General features: G+C 44.6%; 1 protein-coding gene across 1 annotated transcript; it reads left to right on the top strand.

Moving 5' to 3' along the window:
- Positions 1–6103: 6103 nt before the first annotated feature.
- Positions 6104–25904, top strand: GALR1 (galanin receptor 1). Its single transcript, XM_003406240.4, has 3 exons — positions 6104–6769; positions 12357–12422; positions 23842–25904. Exons 1-3 carry the CDS (start codon positions 6104–6106, stop codon positions 24157–24159), a joined length of 1050 nt encoding a protein of 349 aa, XP_003406288.4. The 3' UTR covers positions 24160–25904.
- Positions 25905–26290: the final 386 nt, after the last annotated feature.

Below are 26290 nucleotides of genomic sequence, written 5' to 3'. Positions count from 1 at the left end.
TGGTTAAGAGCTCTGCTGCTAATTAAAGGGTCAAATCCATCAGCCACTCCTTGGAAATCCTATGGGGCAGTTCTACTGTCTTTTTTTTTTTTTTTTTAATAATTTTTATTGTGCTTTAAGTGAAAGTTTACAAATCAAGTCAGTCTCTCACATATAAACTTATATACACTTTACAACATACTCCCATTTACTTTCCCCCTAATGAGTCAGCCCGCTCCCTCCTTACAGTCTCTTCTTTCGTGACCGTTTTGCCAGTTTCTAACCCTCTCTACCCTCCCATCTCCCCTCCAGACAGGAGTTGCCAACACAGTCTCAACTGTCCACCTGATACAAGTAGCTCACTCCTCATCAGCATCTCTCTCCAACCCATTGTCCAGTCCCTTCCATGTCTGATGAGTTGTCTTCGGGAATGGTTCCTATCCTGGGCCAACAGAAGATTTGGGGACCGTGACCACTGGGATTCTTCTGGTCTCAGTCAGACCATTAAGTCTGCTCTTTTTATGAGAATTTGGGGTCTGCATCCCACTGTTCTCCTGCTCCCTCAAGGGTTCTCTGTTGTGCTCCCTGTCAGGGCAGTCATCGGTTGTGGCTGGGCACCATCTAGTTCTTCTGGTCTCAGGATGATGTAAGTCTCTAGTTCATGTGCCCCTTTCTGTCTCTTGGGCTCATAGTTATTGTGTGACCTTGATGTTCTTCATTCTCCTTTGATCCAGGTGGGTTGAGACCAATTGATGCATCTTAGATGGCTGCTTGTTAGCATTTAAGACCCCAGATGCCACATTTCAAAGTGGGATGCAGAATATTTTCATAATAGAATTTATTTTGCCAATTGACTTAGATGTCCCCTGAAACCATCGTCCCCAAACCCCCGCCCTTGCTCCACTGTCTACTCTGTTTTATAGGGCCACTATGATTCAGAATTGACTTGATGGCAATGGGTTTGGTTTGTTTTTTATATCTTTCTCTTCTAGATATTTCCTTTTTGCTCTGTGTCCTGCACATCATTAAAACTTGTCCATTAGACATAGGATTGCTACCTTTTAAGTGGAAATGAATACAAAATGTGGAGGAGAGTCGACAGTTTGGTGTGAAGTCCCTGAGGTATAGTTTGAACATATACCATCAACCAGAAGGTAGGGAGGAAGGCAGGATGAACTCAGAGCCCTTTTTCTACAAGGCAGACACTTTATGGGCTGGAGGGGGATGTATGGAAGTCCAAGGGAAAGTGTGAGGTCACTTGGGGAGTGACCGGAAGCCTGGCAGTTGGGGGTCCAGAGCAGAGGGCTGGTGCCCACCACCCATCTCAATGTTGGCAGGAGAGGGTCTTGCTGAGTCTTGGGGCTCAAGTGTGGCCCCACAGTCAAATGACAGTGGGAGCTGAGAGGGGCAGGCCCCAAAGGCTGGGATGCCTGCCCCCCAGCCCCGCACACCTTCTCCTGAGGCTCCAGAGTGGTGCAAGGAGAGCTGAAGGTTCCCATGCCAGCTCCGCACCCTCCCCTCTGAGGCCACCCCAGGAGGCCCAGGTTTTCAGAAAGTGGGCCGGCATCATATGCAGGTTGCAGAATGCCCTAGATGGTTCTGAGGAGAAGGCACAGGGCAACCCAGGTCACAAGGGCTCCTTGAAGCACGGAGGGAAGGGTGTTGCAGAAGTCCTCCCCTCCCCAGGTGCTGAGCTGAGCCATGAAAGCCTCCAGAAGCTGAGATGATTGCCTGGAACCACTCTGGGCGTTTATCCAGAACAGACCCCTGAGAGTTCAAGGCTGTGAACTTCATGCCCACGACACACAAAATTACAATGTGTTGTGATCAAAGCTTTGAAGAGCAAGAACAGAATTTTCTGCAGAGGAAGGGGTAACTCACCCTACCTTGAAAGCCACAAAGACTCAATAAAAAGGGGAGCATTGTAGCTGTTTCTTGAACAATGAGGAAAAATTTCCTTAGTGTAATTAAAGGAGAAATAACATCCAGATAGACAGAATACCACGTTCAAAGGTAAAAATTATGAAAGAACAGGGCATGTTAGGGGGAAATTAGTTTGCGTGGCTGGAACAGTGTGCTCAGAGGAGGGCCAGTTGCTGGCAACCAAGGAGTTGTGGATGAACTGGCGCCATATTGTGAAGGTCCTAAGGGCTAGCTTGGGTGTGGGTAGAAGACCAGTAGGGGCCTGAATGCAGGGGCTAACAGGATGAAACTTTTTTCAGCAAGATAATTCCATGGCCGTATGGATAATGGAGACACAAAATTGTAGGCTTACCTTCAACGCCATGCTTTAAAAACTCAGGGTAATAATTCTGTCACTAGCTCATAATTCATACTAACTATATTTTTGAAGAAGTTGTCCTTGTTTACACAGGGCAAACATAACGTAAACCTGTGGAGAGAGATAGAGGATCCTAACGTGCCTTACAATAGGGAAATACAAAACTAGGTTCCTGGATAAGGTCCCTGGGTAGTACAAATGGCTAATACGTGGCTACTAACCAAAAGGTTGGAGGTTTGAGTCTACCCAGAGGCGCCTCAGATGGAAAGCCTGGTGATCTACTTCCAAAAAATCAGCTGCTGAAAACCTTATGGAGCACAGTTCTTCTCTGATACACACAGGGTTGCCATGAGTCGGCATCTACTCCATGGCAACAGGTTAATACTTGGATATGTGGTCCGCTTTTGTTTTTTAAATTCCTTTCTTCATGTTCCCATGAAAATTTTCACATTGTACCTTTAGGGTCACTTTTCTAATTTCTCTCTTCCCTAAATATTTATTAAATGCATTAAAGTCCATGAAAAAAAATCACTTTAGACATAATTTTCTAACAATTATGTCCCATGTAAGCCACTGGAACAAAACCATAGAGTCCTTGTTCATAAATATGCAAGCTGGCCTCTGCCTTAAGACTGTCCTTTTGCTGGTCTCTCTCACTGAAATGTTCTACTGTTTATATTCAAAAAGCTTTGTGCTCTATTTCCTCCAGATTTCTACTCAAATGGCAGCTTGCCACAGGTCTTTCCTGATTACCAGGTATAAAATTGCCCTCCTCAATTACTTTCTATCTCTTATCCTGCTTTTCTTTCCTTCATAGTATTTACGACATGGCATATTATAGCTTTGTTTCTTTTTTAATGCTTTGTCTCCATGATAAAATGTGTTGTTGGGTGCTTTTGAGTCATTTTTGACTTATAATGACCCCATGTGACAGAATAGAACTGCCCCATAGGGTTTCCTAGGCTGTAATATTTACAGGAGCAGATTGCCAGGTCTTTCTCCCATGTAGCCACTGAGTAGATTTGAGCTGCAAATCTTTCAATTAACAGCTAAGCACTTAGCCATTGTGCCACCAGGGCTCTTTTATATATGTACGTGTATGTATATATATATATATATATATATATACAGAAACTCTGGTGGCATAGTGGTTCAGAGTTCAGCTACTAACCAAAAGGTCGACAGTTTGAATCCACCACGTGCTCCCTGGAAGCCCTATGTGGCTATATCACAATAAATGTAAATGGACTAAACTCACTAGTTCAAAAAATAGAGATTGTAAAATTGCATTTTAAAATCAGTTATGAGCTGTTTTCTGCTTCTACTATGTTAAAGTTATTTTAGGTTTTATGCATTATTTGGTATGATTTGGTAGGTTACTTTTTGGATCTGGGAAATTACACCATTTCAGCTTATGGAAGGTTTCATAGGAACACTCTACTTTTGGATAGCCAGGGAAACCTGTAACTCTCAATGCTACAAAGCTGTCCAGGACAAAACAAACAAACAAACAACAACAACAAAAAAAACATTGCTGTGGAGTCATTTCCAACACATAGCAACTATAGGACAGGGTAGGACTGCCCCAAAGGGTTTCCAACTGCTAATCCTTTTAGTTAGCAGCCTGACCTCTTAACCACTGTGCCACCAGGGTCCAGCACAACAGGATACCACAAAAGCCCAAGTGAGAGCAGCTGGGGCAGAGAAGGAATACTGAAGGGCGAGACACCTTAATGACATTTTGAGATACCCAGTTAGGGAAGATAAGCACATTCTAGGGTTTAGCAAGATACTTGGATAAGCAGGTTCCTTAAACTCAGCTTTGTCCTCTGGAAAAAGGTGGGTGAATATAACATCTCCCTTACAAGGCATTTGTGAGGATTAAATGAAACAACAAATGTAGGTGAAGTACCTGGCACATAGTGGGTGTTCGGTGAGCTGCATGAGTCTTTCTGGAAATGAGGCAGAAGGGAGCTAGCTAGATAGAGACATGAGACACTACTCACTTCCCAAACTTCCCAAGGCAAAGATGACTTCTGCATCATCTTTATTCCTATTGTTTTTTATTGTCATAAATATATACGTTACAAAACATTTGCCATTTCAACATTTCTTATATGCACAATTCAGTGACATTAATTACGTTCATCATATTGTTCAACTATCACCATTATCCTTTCCAAATTTTTCCATCACCTTTAACAGAAAAAAAAAAAAGTGTCCCTTAAAGGATGAGTCTCCCCTCCCCCGCTCTCCCTTTAGCACTGGCACCTGGTAACCAGCAGTTGCCATATTCTCTATCTAAATCTCTTTGTCTCCAATGACAGGGAGCCTCCCAAGGAACAACTGCATCCTACAGGTCTTTGTGTCACCCATCTCCTCAAGCACTGTGTCTGATACATAATGGGCACTCCATAACCATTTGGGGAGTGCTGGAAACATACAGGTGTTATTGAAAGTGGGTCCAGACAAACCATATAAACACTACAGATAAATGACTCAGTTTCAGTTCTTTACTTGAGAACTACAAAGATAACAAACAAGGATAACGTTCACTAGCACTACTACACTTACGCGGCTCCGTTTTCTGTAAAAAAAAAAAAAAGAAAAAAAATTTTTTTTCTGTTGGCATAGCCACGTCTTACTGCAGCGATACGATATGAAACATTTTGCAACTGTACAAATATTTCGTATGTCAGTACTTCTGTTTATGACACTCGGATGAGTAACATAAGGCAAAAATGATCTCAAGTTGAGTGAGGTCAACACGACTCATATCCCCTGACCTTCTCAGACACGTTTAAGAAGAAAATTCAAAAAAGGCCGTTCTGTTTTCCTCCTGGCCACGTGGGGGGTGGGGGTGGAGGTGCCTAGGCAGCAAATTTTACAAAACTCCAGGTGGCAGCGCCAAGCGCATTTTCGTTTTGCACGTGGACACAGCCAACCCTGGATTTCTTGGGGTTTATTCCTGGGACAGGAGGCGCTCTCACTGACCGCGACCCAGGAGGGAGGGAGAGAAGGAGCAGTCCTCAGAATGAAGAAGGCTGCGCACCCGCCGCCTCCGTGCGCCGAGAACGCCCAAGCACGTCCAGCTCCCAGCGCAGTGGGCCAGTAACCGCATCAGGCGAGCAGCAGCCCCAGATGAACCCGGAGCTCCGCGCCTTGCAGAGAAGAGAGTGCGCGGCTGAGCCCAGCAGGGAGATAGGCGGTGACCCGTCCCATTAGGACGCGACCAGCCTCCTACCGAGCGTGGTGACTTCCCAGGGACGGGGGAGGCACCTAGCCGGCCGGAGTCCTCGCTCCCTCTCAGTTGCAACCAAGGAGCCCCTGCGCACAACACTGCCGACCAACCAGGAAAGCGTAGAAGCGCTCTCGCTCTGTGGACTCCTTCCAGCCCCTGCAAACATTGAGAGGGAAGGGGAGCCTGGAGGAGCTCCAGGAGTACCGCCACGCCGGAGCCCTCGCCATCGGCCGCAGCAAGCAGGGCGCTTGGAGCAACAGGTGCGGCCGGCAGCCACTCCCGGCGCTAGCGCACACCGCCAGCCGGGAGTGGAGCTAGTAAGGCTGTGGGAGGGGCTCCACCAAGGCCACAGCCCGCGCGTCCCTACAGCGCGGATCCGTGGCGGCGCCGCGGGCGGACCGCCGGGATCGAGGCCCTGGCCGCCCCCATCCCCGGGATAGCCGCTAGCGCTCCCGACTCCCGTCTCACCGGCGGCTGCACAGCTAACGCGGGGCCGCGCGGTGTCGTGCGCCTCGAGGGCAGCTCCGGCGCGGGTACGCGAGCCCAGCTCTGGGCTGGGACCGCCGGCGTCCTCGCGCTCCCCGCGCCCCGGCGCCGGGGCAATGGAACTGGCGGACGGGAATGTCAGCGAGGGCAACGCTAGCGGGCCTGAGTCCGGCGGCCCCGAGCCGCTGCCTCTGCTGGGCATCGGCGTCGAGAACCTGGCCACGCTTGTGGTGTTCGGCCTCATCTTCGCGCTGGGCGTGCTGGGCAACAGCCTCGTGATTACCGTGCTGGCGCGCAGCAAGCCGGGCAAGCCGCGCAGCACCACCAACCTGTTCATCCTCAACCTGAGCATTGCCGACCTGGCCTACCTGCTCTTCTGCATCCCCTTCCAGGCCACTGTGTACGCGCTTCCCACCTGGGTGCTGGGCGCCTTCATCTGCAAGTTCACCCACTACTTCTTCACCGTCTCCATGCTGGTCAGCATCTTCACCCTGGCCGCGATGTCCGTGGACCGCTATGTGGCCATCGTGCACTCGCGGCGCTCCTCCTCGCTAAGGGTGTCCCGCAACGCGCTGGTGGGCGTCGCAGTCATCTGGGCGCTGTCCATCGCTATGGCCTCGCCCGTGGCCTACCACCAGCGCCTCTTCCACCGCGGCGCCGGCAACCAGACCTTCTGCTGGGAGCAGTGGCCCAATCAGCGCCACAAGAAGGCCTATGTGGTTTGCACCTTTGTCTTCGGGTACCTGCTGCCGCTGCTACTCATCTGCTTCTGCTATGCCAAGGTGGGCGGGCGGCGCGCGTGAGGGCCTGGGGCGTCCACTTTTGTTTTCTGGGCTCTTCTGTGTGGAGAGCCTTCTCCACTCAGTTTTGCCCTCGCCTCTGCTTGGGTTTGCCGCTAGCGATTGCACAAGAAAGTTATTTGGAGTTTGAGAAATGTTGGAGACAGTATGCCCTTCACTTCCCAGATGTCCCTAGACGGCTCTCGCCTCCCCTCTCGGTTCCTGCAGCCTTGGCAGGAGAGGCGAGCTCAGCGCTCCCACCCCGCCCCCCTCAACTGGTGAAGAGCCGGCTCTGCTTTCTAACTCTCTGCCCCAGATCATCCGCTCGAAGAAATGAGGGTTGGAGGGACCGTAGGGCGCGCGCGCGGTGGCATGGTGGAGTTGCGGTCCCCGCGGCGCGCAGGGTGTGCGCTTGCCAAGAGAGGTTTTGCGGACACCCGGCTCTGGGAAGCCGCTGCTCTCGGTGGCAGAGCCACGCAGTTTATTGTACACACAAGTTTAACTTAGAAAACCGCAAGTCGTAAACCAGTATTTCTGCACTTAGTCTTGGCTGGAGTGTCCAGAGAGGTTTGGAAGGAAGGAAACTGGAGGCATTGTGTTTCCATTTGAGTCCTGTTAGAAAGGCTGTGTAAACAATATGAAGTCGTTCAGGTCCAAAACCGAAACCAAACCCGTTGCCGTCGAGTCGATTCCGACTCATAGCGACCCTGTAGGTCACAGTAGAACTGCCCCATAGAGTTTCCAAGGAGCGCCTGGCGGATTTGAACTGCCGACCTGTTGATTAGCAGCTGTAGCACTTAACCACTACACCACCAGGGTTAGGTTAGGGGGAGTCTAAATCTCGGACTCTAGAGAAACACTCCGGACTCCTACCTGATTTCACTTCTGGCCTCTTCCTCACTGGGCAGACTGTTCTTGCCCTCCCTGTGCAGAACCTGGCCAGCTCCCTAAACACACCTGCTCTTTCATGAACAACATAAGATTTTGAAGATTTCATACATAATACCATATGATGGCGACTTATGGGTTACACCCTAATATCTCCCAAGGCATTGTTTTCAGAGTAGTATCACCATTAGAAAAACACCAACATTCCCACCAATTTAACTTCATCTCTTTGTCTCTGATTTTATTTCTGCTAAGGCTGTGGCTGTAGAACCCTGAATAAATAGAAGACAGTGGTAGCAACAACAGTAATTCTTATTTTTCCAGAAAAATGTTTAACATAAACCATCTGATATGGGGTTCCCCCTCCATCATCGATATAGAGTTGTATCTATATTTTGAACGGGAATAATTTTGGATATAATCTGAAAGAATGACTACACCAAGGGATTATATATAAAGAAATACAGTGGAGATAGGGAATTTGGAAAATAACTCTCAGTTATCTGGAAAATGGCGGATCTATTTATTTTGTTGTTAGGAGCTGTCAGGTCAATTCCTACTCATAGCAAACTCGTGTGTCTACAGAGTAGAACTGCTCCGTAGGGTTTTCTAGGCTGTAATCTGTACAGGAGCAGATCACCAGGTCTTTCTCCCTCAAGCCCCTGGGTGGGTTCAAACTACCAACATTTTGGTTAGCATCTGACCACTTAAGGTCTTCACCACCAAGGCTCCTTTCTATATTTAGTGTCACGCAAATTTGAAACAAAGGCTGGTTCTACCTGTCTCACGCGTTATCTCACTAATCTGCAAAGCAACCCCACGGGTTGGAACTGTTGTCTCTATTTTATTGATAAGGGAACTGAGTTTGGAGGAGTGATGTGACTGACACCAGATTATGAAGCTGGTAGATGATTCCAGAAGGAATTTCACCAGGGATTCCAAGTCCTCTGAATAGAGGGAGAGGGGTTTTGGCAAGGGCTTGAGGGTGTGAAACAGTTCAAGGCATCAGTGCTACCAGTTGGGGACGACAGTGACTCTTTCAAAAATTGCATCTTAAATTCCTAGTTGCTTGGGGTCGAACTGGAGCATATTTTTTCTTCTTTTCCCAAAAATCTTTAGGGAAAGATAACTTTCAATCTTCTCAATGGAGGTGACAAGGTAAACTTTAAGGAATTTATTGGGTAACATTCTGCCATTTCAGAATTTATAAAAGGCATACATAGGGGTAAGATTAGAAATGGTTTTCAGAAATTTAATAAATACATGAGCACTGAGATGTTTTCTACACGCACATAGTTTGATTCTAAGCATAACTGGGAAAATCTTTGGAATTCAAGATAATATTTGGAAATTCACTCCAGGTCTGACTAAGTAGAGATGTGACAAAGTTACTTTTCTTTGATTTGATCGTTAAGTGTGTGCTTCCCAGTTAAGGACGTTGCCACTTGAGTGGTGGGTTCAGGACTGGTGGTTTCCCCGCGGTCCAGGTCTGAGAGCCAAGATGAAAAATCACAAATGGCCTGAGAGGCACCTGAGATGACGATGTGAGTTTTTGTTTTGTTTCGCATTTAAACTTTAGAAGACATCTTAGTTATCTAGTGCTGCTGTAACAGAAATAGCACAAGTGCGTGGCTTTAACAAACAGAAATTTATTTTCTCACAGTTTAGGAGGCTAGAAGTCCACATTCAGGGTACTGGTTCTAGGGGAAGGCTCTCTCTGTTGGCTCTGGAGGAAAGTCTGTGGATGGGCATCTCTCTTCCCCCATCTCTGCTTCTCTGGCTTGCTTGTTTAATCTTTTTTATATCTCAAAAGAGACTGATTTAAGACATACCCTACACTAATCCTGCCTTGTTAACAAAGACAGCCCATTCCCAAATGGGATTATAAACACAAGCATGGAAATTAAGATTTACAATACATATTTTTGGTGGACACACTTCAATCCAAAACACACTAGAATTGCATTTTGGAGTTGCCTGCTGCTCCTCAAATCTTACACATTTTTAGCGGAACAGTTGTTTCTGGTTTCTTCTCACCTGAAGTCCCCCTCCCCTCCAAATGCTTAGAACCCAAGGGGCTGGAGGATGCCTGGGCAGCAGACCCAGCGCTCTGCTAAGCCTCTCCGCTCTGAGGCCATGCGGTTGCCCTTAAACACAGCTGTACCCCTCATTCCCTTAGGATGAATTATGGTCTGGAACCCCCTTTGGTCTAACAAAAAGATTACCACTGGATGTGCCCAGCCCACCAACTGTCTCCAGGTGCCCAGAGAGAGCTGAACCCAGGGTGACTGGGCTCAGGCTTGAGCAGGTGCCTTCCTACACACCCTCCTCTAGAATGTATGGCCTGACGGAGGTGCCACCATACAGCCCTCATTATCTTCCTTGAGAAGTGTGATCTTAACTTGTCATGACGCCTCCATTCTTTCTCCTCTGATGACGAGAATTCCACCATGATGTTTCATAACATATCCACACGTGCTTAAAGTACAGGCCCCAGAAGAGAAACAGAGCTGAGCAAGGTTTCCTTGGGTATTTTATCCATTGACCATTCAACCATATTTGATATCCTTAGGTCTTCTGAAATTCCTGTTTAGGGATCCAATTTAATTCATCGGAGGAATGAGTAGACCCTTCGACACAATTATGAAGCAGTTGACCTTTGAATTTCCTGTGCTGCCTCTTCCCCAGGTGTCCTCCTCTAATCTGTGTTCCTGCTGTCTCTTCTCTCCTCTTCACTCCTGTGGTCTTGTGGTCTCCTGCTGGGAAGATGCCACTAGTGCATCTCGCCAGTCCTGTCCTCTCCAAGCCAGTCCTGTCCTCTCCAAGCAGGGTCCCACCCCAGCTCTTTCCTTCCCCTTTGCAGCTCTCTTTTGCTCCTACAAATGCTCCTTTCTATGCTTGCTTACATTCAGTTTTTGGTGCCTTGATTTCTGTTGGCCAAAGAGTAAAGTAACCCAATGTTAATGAGCCGAGAGTTGTTCCCAATGATCCTGTTGGAGTAAAAAACTTGTCATATTGTAGATGATGTTAAACCATTTTGGGAAGGGAGAAATCTCTTAGTCGGGCAGAGAATTTGGATCAGGGATTGAGATCACCATGGTGGCTGCCTGACCTGCAAGGGGGCTTGTAGAAGAGGTAAAAGCCCTCTGTGGTTTCTCAGTCAGGCTGTGATGGGTTGCTCCCGAGGTGCACGGAGCTGATGGAGTAGAGTGGGCTTTTCAGTAAGTCCAATATGATTGAATTACCTCCATGCCGTGGTGCTAGAAGGAAGCAAAGAAACAGCTGGAACGTGGCTTCTGGTTCTTTGAGACACCCAGCTCAGCAATCAACAAGCCACCTAAAGCTTATTATCATCCAGAGCTAAGTTTTCTTTGGGTTTTCACCCAGAAGGGGTATGAAAATGAAATGAAGTACTAATTCTGCAGAGTTAGCACTCTTGTGTAAGGCCAAGTTTATGTTGGAAATTCCTGTACATAATCAAAGATTGTCATATCATTTCTCATGAGGTTACCCTGGTGAGGGAAGACAGAAATAGCTTCTCTAATTAGAAGCCAGTGCATCTTCAAGGAGGCTCACTGGCAGGGATGTTAATTGCAAACCCTGCTAAATGGTCTCTACGTTGCGATGCTGAATTCTCAATATGTATGTGGTCTAGAAGCACAGCACAGTGGGAAGGCTTTGAATAAAGAAAGGGGCCTAATACGATGATTTGCTTTATGAAGCTTTGAAGTGGAGACAACTCACAACAGGAAAACAGACGGAACACATCGAAGCAAACTTTGGCATAATTCAGTCTCACCGCCTTGGAGGAAGATCTGGTTATATTGCTCGTGTTTGTTTATTTCCTTTCTTTCCCTGTTGGATGATGAACTCCTTGAGGGCAGGAGACCGTCTCTAATTTTTTGATGTATCTAGAGCCTATATAAGGAGCCCTGGTGGCATAACGGTTAAGTACTTGACTGCTAACCAAAGGGTTGGCAGTTGGTATCCATCAGCAGCTTAGAGGGAGAAAGACCTGGTGACCTGCTTCCATAAAGTTTACAGCCTAGGAAACCCTGTGGGGCAGTTCTACTCTCTCACATGGGGTCGCTATGAGTTGGAATCAAGTTGGTGGCACCCAGTAACAACGAGAGGGTCCACATGTCATTGTGTCCGACTTATAGTGGAAATCTGGTGACAGTGGGTGGTGATAGGGCTCTTTCTAGGAGAAGAATCAGGCTCCCACACCAGCACTCTTGGCAAACGGGCACTACTGCAGCAGAATCAATGGGCTTCGGTCGTTCTGTCGTATTCTCAAATGTTGGAAAGTAGGTGTATTTGGCAATTCCTATTTGTTGTATACTTTTATTTAAGTTTATAGACAATGCTATTACTGTATTTTTATGCAAATAACACATGTCTTCTACATTTGTTTGCCAATATCTTCGAGGCATTTTCCTAAGTGCTGCTATGCCAATTTTTCTTAAATGTTGCTGTGAAAAAATTAGCATAGTGTGCTTATGAAAATATCGTGTAGGGGGGAGGGCGTGGGTGGCAACCAAACTTAGAGGCATACATTATTTGCAAGAAAACATGGTACATTATGTTTTGGTTTTATAGATAATGATATTACCACTTTAGAATGCCAATCACGGTCAACGCCAAGTAGACAATGCATGACGAGGTGGGAGGCAAACCCCCTTTATTCGTCTGTGTCTTTCAGGTCCTTCATCACTTGCACAAAAAGCTGAAGAACATGTCAAAGAAGTCAGAAGCATCCAAGAAGAAGGTAACAGTCACATGCGTGCTATTCTGTAGAGAGCAGTTTGTTTTTATCCTGTTATCCTCCCATCTGCCCAATGCCTGGGAAATCGAAAAAAACCAGCCAAACCCAGTGCCGTCGAGTTGATCCCGACTCATAGTGACCCTACAGGACAGAGTAGAACTGCCCCATAGAGTTTCCAAGGAGCGCCTGGCGGACCCGAACTACTGACCCTTTGATTAGCAGCCATAGCACTTCACCACTACGCCAGCAGGGTTTCCCCGGGAAATCTAAGTTCCTGGAAATGGATATTTGAAACAAATCTCTCACCAGCAGGGCAGCGATGGGAATGGAAAGTGGTTCTCAGTGAGGCTTCTCAGGTTAAGGACTGACTGTGTTAAACTTGGAGGGAGGCTTAGGGGGGTGGGCAGGTCCACCTGCACAGTTTGGATTCTGAGCCCCATTTGAGGCATGTTCTAGGGAGACTGAGGCAGAACGCAGAGCTACTGCATGGAGTGAATCTACAGGCATTTTGTTGTATATTTACTGTCTCTCTGTGGTTCCAGAAGGCCCTGGTTTAATTTCTTTCAAGAGAAAGTTGCTGTAATCTCTCCCTAAAGCTTCAAGAGCAGACATGGCTCCCCGATCTCTTCTATTTAGACTCTGTGTCTACCTCGACCCAAAGGGGCTATAACTAAAGACGGGGAGCAATTTGAAAGGAAATGCTACCCCCTTTTTCTTGTCTTTCTTGAAAGTAATAATGAATTCTGACTTCAACAAGTCTCTTCTGATTAATGCTACAGTGTCCAGCTTATTGATATTTATTACATTTCACCTGTTGAGGAAAAACTGTTTTACAAGTCAGGATTAATTTAACTCTTATTCAGACAGACAATACTTATGTAATTTCTGATTTCAGAAAGTAGAATGCAATTATCAGACAATATGATTAGGAAGGAGGGGATGGTAACCAGACATTTTTACCCCTAAATGTTAGTAATAAAATCTGAAAATACCTAGTTTTTCCCTCCTCAGTATTTCTTATGATCAATGACATACATGACTTGCAGAAATTATAGCTCAGATAATCATATTTACTGTTGAAAATTCTACTTAAAAAAAGACAGCTTCTCCTGACTTTCCCTGTTTATAGACAAAAAAAAAAAAAAAAAAGACAATAGCGCGGCTAAAAACACATGTTCCCAGAACATGTCTACCAATGGAAGGCACTGGTAGACAATTGGTTAAAAAGCACAAATATTAAGACTTTTGAGAAAATTTCTAGCAGCAAAAATCAACTTGTATTAGAGATACAATCAACCATGTTTAGGATGATGACTCAAGAGTGAAAGCTGCCACGTATGTAACTAGACTACCTTGTAGCTTCCTTTCCTCAACCCTCCCTGACACCAAAACCATTATTATCTAGATTTTATTTTAAGTGTTTGGGCCCATCTTTCCAACAGCTGACAAGGTGTTGGGTTGCATGGATAGAATCAACCCTGAAAGCGTTCGTTTGCTCCTCTGGTTTCAGTGACGTGCTTTTTGCTGGAGTTGCCTAATTTTTCCAGCCTGCCTCTTAGTGTTTCCTCTGAGACACATTTCTCATCCGCAAAAGGATTCATCAAAGACAATCAAGAATTGCTTATAGTTGCCCCTTAGGCAATTATTTCCAGGGCATACTGTTTGGATAGTTATTTATAGGCTTGAGCTGGATCACGGGATTGAAGTTGAATTGGCTCCATATGGGTATTAACCTTGTAGCTGAAGAGATGAAATTGTATAAACATGTAAATCAAAAGTGTTGTCTGGTGTGAAGGGTGCCTGGAGAGCTGGGGGGGCGGGGGGAGCGAGGGATTTTCTCCTTTAACAGAGGAGATACCATTGATATTGATATACGTTTGTTATTGACTGAAAAGACTTTATGTTTACCAAAAGGAAAGAAAAATCATTCCTTTAACATCTTCTGGATCTTGTGTGTGTGCTGTGATGACTTTTAATTTCTCTGTTTGAAAAAGTGTTGGAGAGAAACCGTAAAAGTCTCAGAAAAGAACAAAGTCATCAAATGAATGAAATAAGTCTTATGAGAAATGCTTAGGAAATGTTCTGTTTTATTTTACAATATAATAAGGATTAGCCTTTAGCTAAGCAATTGCTTTGTTTACCTATATCTGTATTTATTTCTGTATCTGAATCTGTATGGGAATACATCTATACAAATAGCATATATATGATATCATCTATATAATATCATATAGGGTCGCTATGGGTTGGAATCGACTCGATGGCAATGGGTTTGGTTTGGTTCAGGTATATAAATATCAATCTCTATCTGTCTGTCTGTCTATCTATCTATCTATCTATCTAATCTATCTATCTATCTAATCTATCTATCATCTATCTATCTAATCTATCCATCCCATCTGTCCGTCCGTCCACCCACCTACCCACCCATCCACCCATTCACCCACCCCCCACCCTCCCATACCCCCATCCCCTATCCCCCAACCCCCACCCCATCCCCCCACCCCCCACCCCCCTCATCCACCCACCCACCCCCCGCCCCCCTTCCTCCCTCCCTCTCTCCCTCCCTCCCTATGCCAGAGCCCTGGTGGCACAGTGGTTAAGTGGTTGGCTGTGAACAGAAAAATGTGGCAGTCTACTTCCATAAAGATTACAGCCTAGGAAACCCTATAGGGTGGTTCTACTCTGTCCTATAGGGTTGCCGTAACTTAGAACCGATTGGACAGCACACAACAATAACAACTAAGTATATATAGCCTTCCTTTGTTCCTTCTTCCCACATGAGAAGGTTTTAGTAATCAAACTCTAGAGGAGGGGAGCAAGCTTTCTCTTCTGTTCACACACCCTCTGACATTTAACAGCCAACAAACAGATGCCAGATATCTTTTGATATATTTAATTGCCAACTTGTTCACAGAGAACAAAAAAACGGTGGTGTGGTGATGGTAGTGCTCTGTATTTATGTGTGTGTGTATATGTTTGTGTGTGTGTATAAGTTAGTGTGTTAGTGTGCATATGGTAGTGTGTGTGTGTTAGTGTGTGTATGTGTATGTTAGTGCGTGTATTAGTGTGTGTGTGATGCCTGTGTGAATGTGTGAGTGTGTGTGTGTGAGTAAGAATGCATGAGTGTGTGTGTGTGTCTAAGAAAGTGATTGGATACAGGTACAGGGGAGGGGTGAAAAGCGGGAGTGGAAAGAAAGAAAAGAGAAGCCAGATGCCAAAGAGGAGAGAGCAGAGAAAAGGAAGTCAGTGAGAGCTAGAAAAAAAGAGTGAGAGTAGGTTCTAATTTCCCTTGAAGTCAGGGATTGGTTGGTTCCTTGGGGTCTTCTCCTAGGTCTTAGCACAGAAGATTGTGGTTGTTATTGTTAGTTGCCTTCAAATTGATTCCAACTCATGGTGACCCCATGTATGCAGAGTACAACTGCTCCATAGGGTTTCCAAGGCTGTGACCTTTCAGAAGCAGATTGCCAGGCCTATTTTCTGAGGTGCTTCTGAGTGGGTTTGAACTGCCAATCCTTCAGCTAGTAGTCTAGTGTTTCACTGTTCGCACTGCCCAGGGACTTCTAGAAGATTGTTACTGGCAGACATGTTTGATGTTTGAAGGATAATGGATGAATGCTCAGTAAAGTTTTCATGGTTTGCTCACTTTAGCTCCACCTCTTTCCTGCCCTTCCTCTCATCGGCCAAATGGAGCTCCATTCTCTTTACTGTTGTCTACCCACATAGGGCTTTCCTGGAGAGATGGATAGTAATTATGGGGTGCAGGGTTAGGCCTTTCATGATAAGCATGATGAATACTTATTCTCCATTTTTAGAGGAAAAAAAAAAAAGGATGGGATTCCTATTGCAAAAATAATTGTAATAATGGCAATAGGAATTTAGAGCTCTAACACTTATTAAATGATTTGCTTATGCTCTGCTAGCATAAAGAAACATTTTTAGGCACAAGGCGGGTCATAGGCTAAAATGAGATTTCTGAGCTATCCTTGGAAGACTCCTGAATGGGACAGATGCATTTATTGGATGGGGTTTTTAGGTGGAAAATTGGAAGAGAGGACATCTTAATGGCCTATCAACCACTGGATTCTTTTAGCAGTTTTTGTTTGTTTGTTTGTTTCTCTGGCTTGCACTAATTCAGCCAGCTTTTTGGCTGTCATTTATATAATTTACAAATTGCCCTTCTTCATTTTCATCTTTTTTTTTTTTTAAAGAACATTTTATTGTGCTTTGGGTAAAAGTTTACAGAGTATATTAGTTTCTCATTCAAAAAATTTGTACACAAATTGTTTCGTAACATTGATTGCAATCCCGGTAATGTGTCACCACGTTCACCCTTTCCCACCTGGGTTTCCTGTTTTCATTCATCTGGTTTTCCTGTCTCTCACTGGCTTCCTTTGCCTTAGTCAAGTTGTGCTGACTTCCCCTATATTGTGTATTGCCTTTCCCTTCACCAAAGATAACACATGTCTACTATCTTTTTTTTTTTTTTACTATCTAGTTAGTGGTTTACCTCCTTCCCTCACCACCCCCCGCCCCCGGTCCCTCCCTACCTGGTAACCCTCAAATATTGTTTCTTTCTGTGTGAAACCTTTTTTTGAGTTTTTATAATAGTGAAACCTGTCATTAAGTCAATTCTGACTCGTAGCAACTCTTTAGGACAGAGTAGAACTGCCCCAAAGTGTTTCCGATTTGCACCTGGTGGGTTCAAACTGCTGACCTTTTGGTTAGCAGCCGTAGCTCTCAACCACTGCGCCACCAGGTTTCCTTTATAATAGTAGTCTCATACAATATTTGTCCTTTTGGTATTGACTTATTTTGCTCAGCATAATGCCCTCTAGGTTCTTCCATATTGTGAGAAGTTTTAAGAATTCGTCATTGTTCTTTATTTTTGCATAGTATTCCACTGTGTGTATGTACCATACTTTCTTTACCCATTCATTTGTTGATGGGCACTTAGGTTGTTTCGATCTTTTTGCTATTGCGAGTAATGCTGCAATGAACATGTGTGCATATGTCCATTTGTGTGACGGCCCTTATTTCTCTGGGGTATTTTCCTAGGATTCATTCTCATTTTGTTGCCACTTTTTTCTTACCAGCCAAGTTCCATTAGACATATGGTGAATAAAATTCTTTGAGCATCTCAAGGGAAGAATAGACATTACTATTTTTCAGATACTTACAGCATAGGAAACAGAGCAAAAAGATCCCAAGCTTAGAAAGGACCTGGTCTCAAGTATAATATGAGTTAGTGTCTAGATTTAGTACCTAATTTCAAATGATGACCTTTTTTCTATCTGAAGATAATACTGTGGTTCTGTACTCTAGGCGGAAAACTAGTACATATACTGGGTATAGCCCCAGTAGTACATATACTAGGTATAGCCCCATCTCCGACAGAGGCAAATGACGCTGTAAGAAAGGAAAAATTAAAGTGTGTAAGGGAAAAAAAGAAATCAGCTCATTCCCCATAAAGGGGAGTTTGCTATGGTACACCCTGACATTTCAGAGGACGGGGGGTGGCGGGGGAGGGGGGCATTTCTTTCACTGAAGAACGTGCTTCGGCCTTTAAACCACACCAAACCGGTTACTGTCAAGTCGATCCCAACTCACGGAGACCCTGTGTGTGTCAGAGTAGAGCTGTGCTCCAGGGGTTTTCAGTGGCTGATTTTTCTGAAGTAGATCGTCAGGACTTTGTTCTGAGGCATCTCTGAACTCAAACTTTCAACCTTTGGGTTAGCAGAGAGCACGTTAATCGTTTGCATCACCCAGGAACTCTGGCCTTAGGGCCTGCCAATATTGAGCGCTTTGATTGTTGTTAACTTTAGGTGGGTAAGATAATTGTGCCCTTGTTACAACTTTTATTGAACTCGTCACTGATTCTCCCAACAGACTACTGACTTTTCAAAATTACAGAGAGATTCCTGAGTAGCTACCTGTCTTAGTTACCTAGTGCTGCTGTAACAGAAATACCACAAGTGGGTGGCTTTAATGGAAATTTATTTTCTCACAGTTTAGGAGGCTAGAAGTCTGAACTCAGGGCGCTGGCTCTAGGGAAGTCTGTCTTTCTCTATTGGCTCTGGGAGAAAGTCCTTGTCTGTTTTCACCTTCTGTTTCTTGGAGATCTCATGTGGCATGGCATCTATATTCCCCATCTGCGCTTAATCTGTCCTTTTATATCTCAAAAGAGATTGATGTGAGACACACCCTACACGAATACTGCCATTAACATAGCAAAGAAAGCCTACTCCAAAATGATATTATAGCCACAGGCGTAGGGGTTAGGATTTACAACACATATTTTTGGGGGAGAAAATTCAATCCATAAAAACTGCCACCACTGAGTCAGAGTCCTGGGAAGCAGTCTCCCTGCTGGAGTTTATAAAGCCCTGCAGTGGGTCTCGGTGGGACCCCTCACCTCTTTGAACCTAGGCTTGGGATGAGTGCGCATGTGCCGTTTTGACCGGATCTTTGTCTTTAGCCAGCGTGCTCTGGGAACATCCTTTTCCGGGTTTGACCATTCGGGAACAGTGATGAACGAAGAAGAGTGGTTTCCTACCCACCTGGAGCTTCTTTCCCGCCTCGCCCTCTTCTCAGTCTCTGGGCCCTGAGGCCAAGGGCTTCTGTTGAAAAGAAGGCAGAAGAAGCTGCTTCTCTGCCATTTCCAACTCCATCTTTGGCTGCATCCCCCTCTCCTGAGGCTGCCAGGCTGCCCTGGGGTCACCTGGGTGCGCAGGGCTGAGCACCCAGGACCCTTGGGCAGTGCTCCTGCTCCCTTAGCAGCAGTAAAGACATCACCTCCAGTGGGCTGGGGTGTGATGAAACATGAAGAAAATGTGAAGGTTCTGGAGACACTTAGCCGAGACCATAGTCAACACAGAGAGGCATTCTGTTAGGCTCCTTTGGAAACCAGTAACCAGTCATCCAAAGGAGCCCTGGTAGTGCAAAGGTTAAACACTCGGCTGCTAACTGAAAGGTTGGTGGTTCAAACCCACCCAGCAATCCCACAGGAGAGAGACCTGGTGATCTACTCTTGTAAAGATGAAAGCCTAGAAGACCCTATGTGGCAGTTCTACTCTGTCACATAGGTCGCTATGAGGTGGAATTGACACAATGGCGTCCAACAAGAGCCAGTTGTGGTTGAGTTGACTCCAATTCATGACGACCCCGTGCACGTCAGTAGAACTGTGCTCCATGGGGTTCTCACTGGCGGATTTTTAAGATCACCAGGCTTTTCTTCCAAGGTTCCTCTGGATGGACTCAAACTTCCAACCTTTTGATTAGCAGCTGGCGCTTTCAACATTTGCACCACCCAGGGACCAAACCAAACCAAACCAAACCCATTGCCGTCAAGTTGATTCTGACTCACGGTGACAATCATAGATGAATGATATAGTCCATTCAGTAAATACGCATTCAGTATTCTATCATGCTATTTATGTTGTAAATTATAACCCAGCCACATTTCAAAGCTACTGGTAAACCAAGAAAAAGAACCTGACTCTTGTCCATGGTTTTGAGAGGGCAGGCAGGATTGAGGGAAACATAGTGATAAATTTTGAATTAATTAAAAACACACACAATAACAAACATGCCCATAGAAAATACAACATAGCTGTGGCCCACTGCTTTCTGCCCTATGAACCTTGATAAGATATGGATCTTATCAATAAGCTGCTGGAGTCTATTTCTGCCCTAAGCTTTGTGTTTAGTGAAAATATCGCCAAAGAAGCAATGGAACTGAATATCCAGAGGGTGTTTATTTTGCAAAGTAGAGAGATGTTCCTATTGTCTTAGAAAGAAAAGATTGTGTTTTCTGTTCTATTTTGTAGGTATAGTTATATCTAGATTGTCTTGATTAAAATCACCTCAGAATGGAATTTCTCCTAAGCTAATAAGTGGATTGATAGCAGACACTCCCTTAATATACCTGAGCAAATGATTTGTTTGCTTGGTGTGTCCTGCGCTAAGTGGCTTTAATATGTAAGCTGATCGCCATATAAAAACCTGTTGCCAGGTTTCAATACCTGAGTCATTTTTAGTGTCTCAGTGGATTAGGCACAAGCCAGGAACCATTTCAGTGGTTCATCCTCTTCACAGATGAAGGAATCGGGGCTCAGCCGGGTGTCATCATTTTTTCAAAGGCTGGGTTGTTGATTCCTGGTGCAGCCAGGGCTGGAAGGTCGACCTGCTGGGGTCTGCACCCCTGCTTAATCTTCACGTGTCACCCTGTGCCCATCCTGATCACCAACTTTTGTCCTCACCTTGATGGACTCTAATCATCTGCTCTCCCATCTCCCCTCTACCTTGGTTATGAACACATTGGCTTCTGACTTTGCTAGCATTGTAGCATCAACCCTTTACAAACTGGTGCATTCCTCACTATAAGCCAGATATTCTTTCCTGTAACAACAGGATTCCAGTTCACAAGGAAGAGTCATACGAAAAGTCCTTTTGTCATGTATTAATCCCCCTTACAGCATCGTGGCGTTGAGCCGATAGAGGTATTCCTGTGGTATTTCTCAGCATATGAAGCCCGCATTTCCAACAGAAGAATCTGTGGTGGAGCAATGATTTCCTGTCATGAACTCTAGCTCTTGTGCCTTATTCTTCCTTCAGAGTGAAGTTACAAGAAAAAGAAGCTTCTATATGTTGTTGGTTAAGTGCTTGGCTACTCACTGAAAGGTTGGTGGTTTGAACCCAGCCGCCACTCCTCAGGAGAAAAGACCTGACAATCTGCCTCCGTAAAGATTACAGCCTAGAAAACCTTGTGGGGCAGTTCTGCTCTGTCACATAGAGTCACTCTGGTGACCCTATGAGTTGTTATCGACTTGATAGTACACAACAACAAAGACTATGTTGTTTTCATCTCCCTTCTCTCTCTTCTATCTTCCCAACTTCCCTCCCCTTTTCTGTCCACTCTCGTCAGGAATAATTCTATATATAAAGGGAAAATAGTGGTAGCCACCAGGTCATGCTCACACGACACTTCCACTTCAGTGTTAAGATATAAGATCTGAGGAAAGATATTTGCTGCACACTTCCCTGCAGAGCTTCAAACCAGTTCTGCCCAGTTCAGTCATGGCTGAGGAAGTGAAATCAGAACAGACCTGAATTTTTAGAATTTGCATGAACCATTATGGTCACCAGAACAGGAAAAATTACGGGTCAAAGCTTTGCCAGAAACTTAATCTCACTCTTAGAAAGCAAGGGCAGCATACATGTTGCATAGCAACCAAACCTCTTTCCCAGTGGATTTTGAGCAGAGTCAGAAACAGTGGTGCCCCACTCAAAGATGGTGGACAATAGTGCTGTTTGAATATATGTCGCTTTCCACAGTACTGGCAATAATCCAATCTCACCCATCAGGCTCTTGAAAGGGTTCACTGTGCCTCTTCCAAATCTCCCATTCTAGGGCTTTGATCCGTAATTTTTCTCATTCTGGTGACTGTTCCAGAGTACCCAAATTGTAAAAATTCGAGTCTGTTCTGGTCTTGTTTCATCAGCCATGACTAAATCAGGCAGACCTGGTTTGAAGCCCACTTTCCTGGTCCTTGAGATGTGCAGGGAGATGCAGGAAGAAAGCGATATTGCTGTTGATTTCCTGTCTACATATTCAAGCATAGTCTGTTTAAAGTATTACAGCCTGGACTATGTCTGAGAAAAAAACGAGGTTCCTTGACTTCTAGTCTTTGGGAAAGGCACTGGAAGTAGATACCTCTTGAATATCTTTTTTCCTATGAGTATTGACATCCCCAGTAAAGTGAACTGAGAGTTGGATCAGTCATGAATAGGGGAGACTGATTGTATTTTATAGTTTAGAAAATATTAAATTCCCTCAACAAAGATATTTCAATAAGCCAGATCACTGTTTTTTGTTTGGATCCATAGAGGTGCAGTTTTCGGTTCATCATCAAGTTAGTTACTTGGTGGCCTTTTGTCCTGGATGGACCGACTGGAAGCAGGGTGGGAAAAGTCACTCTGTGGCTTCATCCCAGCCCTTTGGGCCCATGATCAGTTGAGGAGTCAATGTGTTTTTGTACAAGCAGAGTGTGCTGGCAAAACCAGGGGGTGAAACATAGCACCCAAGTGTGAGTGGGGGGAAAGTGCCTCTTGTTGAGTTCCTTAATCAGGAAAGACACCCTTCTGTGGCTCTTTCAGTGGGAATCTCAAAGGAAAGGCATGGAGTTTCTGCCTCTGCTTCTGCATATTTCTTAGTTAAGGGCAACAAGGGAAAGTTTGAGATGAAAGTGAGAAAATGGGGCTATTTAGTCCACAGACTCAAACTGGAGTGACTCCAGGAACACATCACTGAATCAGAGTATACTGCCTTTAACTTACCAAAGTCAAAATTGGAATCGACTTGATGGCAATGATTTTGGTGTTTTTGGTTTAAGGCAGAGAAAGGAGCACTGGTGGTACAATGGCTAAGTTCTCAACTGCTAACCGAAAGATTGGCAATTCCAACCCACCAGTGGCTCCAGGGAAAACCTGGTGGTATACTGTAGTGGTTAAGTGCTCTATCTGCTAACCAAAAAGCTGGCAGTTCGAATACACCAGCTGCTCCTTGGAAGCCCTATGGAGCACTTCTACTCTGTCCTATAGGGCTGGAATCAACTGGATGGCAACAGGTTTGGTTTGGTTTTTTCAGTGCTCCAGAGAGAAGGACCTGGTGATCTCCCATAAAGATGATAGCCTAGAAAACGCTATGGTGCAGTTCTACTCTGTCACGTGGGGTTGCTATGAGTTGGAATCGGCTTGATGGCACCCAACAACAACAAAGGAGGAGAAGTAAACATGGATGTACTTGTGTGTGAGTGTCCATTTGAAGCAGGGGTCCGAGTGCTCATCAGACCCACACCCCTGTCAGTGCACTCACTGCTAACACCATCTCAGTGTGTGCTCTGCATGAAGAGTTTTTATTGGCTTTGTAGTTACAGCATGTCATTTTTACCAGGACCAGTTGCTGCGTAGTTGACTCCAACTCATGGTGACCCCATGTGTGTCACAGGAGAACTGCACTCCATAGTGTTTTCAATGGCTGCTTTTTTCTGAAGTAGATCACCAGGCTTTATTCCAAGGTGCCTTTGGTTGGAGTCAAACCTCCAACCTTTTGGTTAGCAGTCGAGTGTGTTAACCGTTTGTACCGCCCAGGGCCTCCATTTCATCTTTACACATCCTTGTTTCCATGATTCAAAGAGCACTTTCTATGATCCACATCCATTTCATATGCATAACAAAATTATTACTAGGGATATTGATGACAGGTCTTGAAACAGTTTTGAACAGGAATAAGATATGGATTGAAGCTTATCACTTAAAGCAGATTTGGCCCAATGAAAATACAAAATTATTTTAGGGCATGTATGGAAATGCTGGATTCTTTTCCTGTTGTAATTGACACATCTCTTTTCCTTTTCACTAGACGGCGCAGACAGTTCTGGTAGTGGTCGTGGTGTTTGGGATATCCTGGCTGCCGCACCACGTCATCCATCTCTGGGCTGAATTTGGAGTCTTCCCCCTGACCCCTGCCTCATTCGTCTTTAGAATTACAGCGCACTGCCTGGCCTACAGCAATTCATCTGTGAATCCCATCATATATGCGTTTCTCTCTGAGAATTTCAGGAAGGCCTACAAACAAGTGTTCAAGTGCCCCCTTCGTACCGAGTCACCACTGAACAACACTAAAGAGAACAAAAGTCACATCGATACCCCACCACCCACCAACTGCACTCATGTGTGAAAAGAGATATAGTCCCATTGCTGAGTTTCCATATCTGTGAACCAGATACATAAAAAAACACAATGTGCTATGAAACAAGGCTGCAGCTTGTTATCCTAACAGCAATTCATATTATCTTAATTAAATTCCACTTGGGTTAAAAAGAACTTTGATCTATTTAGGGAATTCCTAAATCTAGAGAAGATTCTTTTTAAGGGAGATTGACTTTAATTTTATTTCTAAATTGTACTTCAGAAACAAACAAAAATGATATCTAGTTTTATACCTCTTAAGAAAAGAAAGTTTACTAGAATTCCGTAGATCGTTTCAATTCTTCATAGAATAAGTGCCAGTCCCATCAATAGGGTTAGGGGGATTTGTGATCTACATTTTGTAGCAAATTTATTTAGAAAAAAAAAATGATTCTTTAGTGCTTACATTTTAAGAAAGGAGGGAATGTTAATAGGTTTGTATTCTAAAATATAATTATGGGACATGGAATGTAAGATTTACCTGAATTTTGTTTATTTATTTTTTGGCTCTTTTTCTAGAGACACCACCTCTTAGGTGGAAATAAGACTTTTTTTTGCATAGGTCAACATTGCTCTCCATTGTAAATAGTGTACAGGACTCCTGAGGCTGAGCTGCTCCTGCCTGGGACCACGAGCTGCGTTAAGGGAAGCCAAGTGCAGACGCATCAGCTTTCTGGTGTTAGCAACTGGTCCTGCCAATTACTGACTGTCCTGTGAACTTAGCTTTTACAGAGTTAACTACATAAAATCAGGGGTAAGTGCAAAGTGCAACCACTCAACTCATGGAAACTGTGAATGAATTTTGGAGACTGAAACGGTGCATTAAGATTTTATAGAGGCAATTTGCCAGGGTATCGGCTATGCATTGCATGGAACCTCCCCGAAAGAAAGAATTTACCAAAAAAAATGTCAGTAAAAATGAGGTGTAGATAGTGATTTCTATGGTACCAAAGATTAGTCAGACGCACTAAGTAATATGAGTAAAGCCTACTACACGTTTGTTGAGGGTCCCTTGGTAGTGCAAGTGATTTGCACTCAGCTGCTAATCCAAAGGGAAAGGTTGGTGGTTCGAGTCCATCCAGCAACTTCTTGGAAGAAAGGTCTGGCAATCTGCTTGCACTGCCGACCTTTTGGTTAGTAGCCAAGCTCTTAATCACTGCTCCACCAGGGCTCCCCGACGAGATCACAGCCAAGAAAACCCTACGGAGCAGTTCTACTCTGTAACACATGGGGTCCCTATGAGTCAGAATTGACTTGATGGCAACAGGCTAAACGTTTGGTTTGGTTAAAGTTTGAGGAAAACTAACCTTGGGAATGAATATATCTAGGAATATTCTGTCTTACACAAACAAGCCTTTTTCATTAAATTTGTAATAATTTTTTAATGCATATTTTCCCCCCAAATATTAGTCCCTCTGGAAATATGAATTGGAGGTTGAAATCATCACCTCTTGAGTTTCAGATGTAGCTTTCATGACAATTTTATATTCGCTCGTATTTTGTATTCATTGTACCACAGTGGCTCAGGCGATTCTGGCGATGGTCACGGTGTTAGGGAAATCCTGGCTGCTCCACCATGTCGTCCATCTTGGGGCTAAATTATCCTATATCGGAAGAGTAATTCTCAGATTGCCAGACTTTGATATATTTTAGAAGGAGACAAAATTAAAAAGATTTTTTTAAAAGGATTTTGTGTAACTTAACACTTTTGCCAAGTCAAGACTCTGTAGGAAATATTAAATTTTAGATTAAAAAACCCAACTCAATGTGAGCCTTTGGCAGTTTACTTCTCTAGCTCATCCATTTATTTTCAGTAACTGTATTCCTTCTGCAAACAGTATTTACATTTGCAAGGATGTAGGCAATTCTCTGGACAGAAGACGAGAAACTTGTCTCAAACGATGAGGCATCCTGAGCTTTCATACATTAGTCAGCCAGGGAAAAAAGTTGTGTATATGTGTATGTGAGTATCTGAAAGAATGTTATGTGTTTTCTGCATGATGAATCTTTTGCACTTTATTCAAATATAGCAGCCGAAGCATTTTATCCTGAAAATGATACCTCGTGTGATTTGTGGAAATTGAAATCGCTGTTGCAAGGGCAGAATCCCATCTTTGTGT

This window comes from Loxodonta africana, chromosome 11 (assembly GCF_030014295.1).
Source record: "Loxodonta africana isolate mLoxAfr1 chromosome 11, mLoxAfr1.hap2, whole genome shotgun sequence".
NCBI lineage: Eukaryota > Metazoa > Chordata > Mammalia > Proboscidea > Elephantidae > Loxodonta > Loxodonta africana.
Note: the sequence above shows the minus strand (reverse complement) of the source record. Positions and strands in the feature narration are given on the sequence as shown.

Bases quoted from the DNA above. Each gene is read 5' to 3' on its own strand.
- GALR1 (XM_003406240.4), top strand. From the start codon at position 6,104: ATGGAACTGGCGGACGGGAATGTCAGCGAGGGCAACGCTAGCGGGCCT. The intron at 6,770-12,356 runs GTGGGCGGGCGG...TGTGTCTTTCAG, and splicing joins TCTGCTTCTGCTATGCCAAG to GTCCTTCATCACTTGCACAA. The intron at 12,423-23,841 runs GTAACAGTCACA...CCTTTTCACTAG, and splicing joins CAGAAGCATCCAAGAAGAAG to ACGGCGCAGACAGTTCTGGT.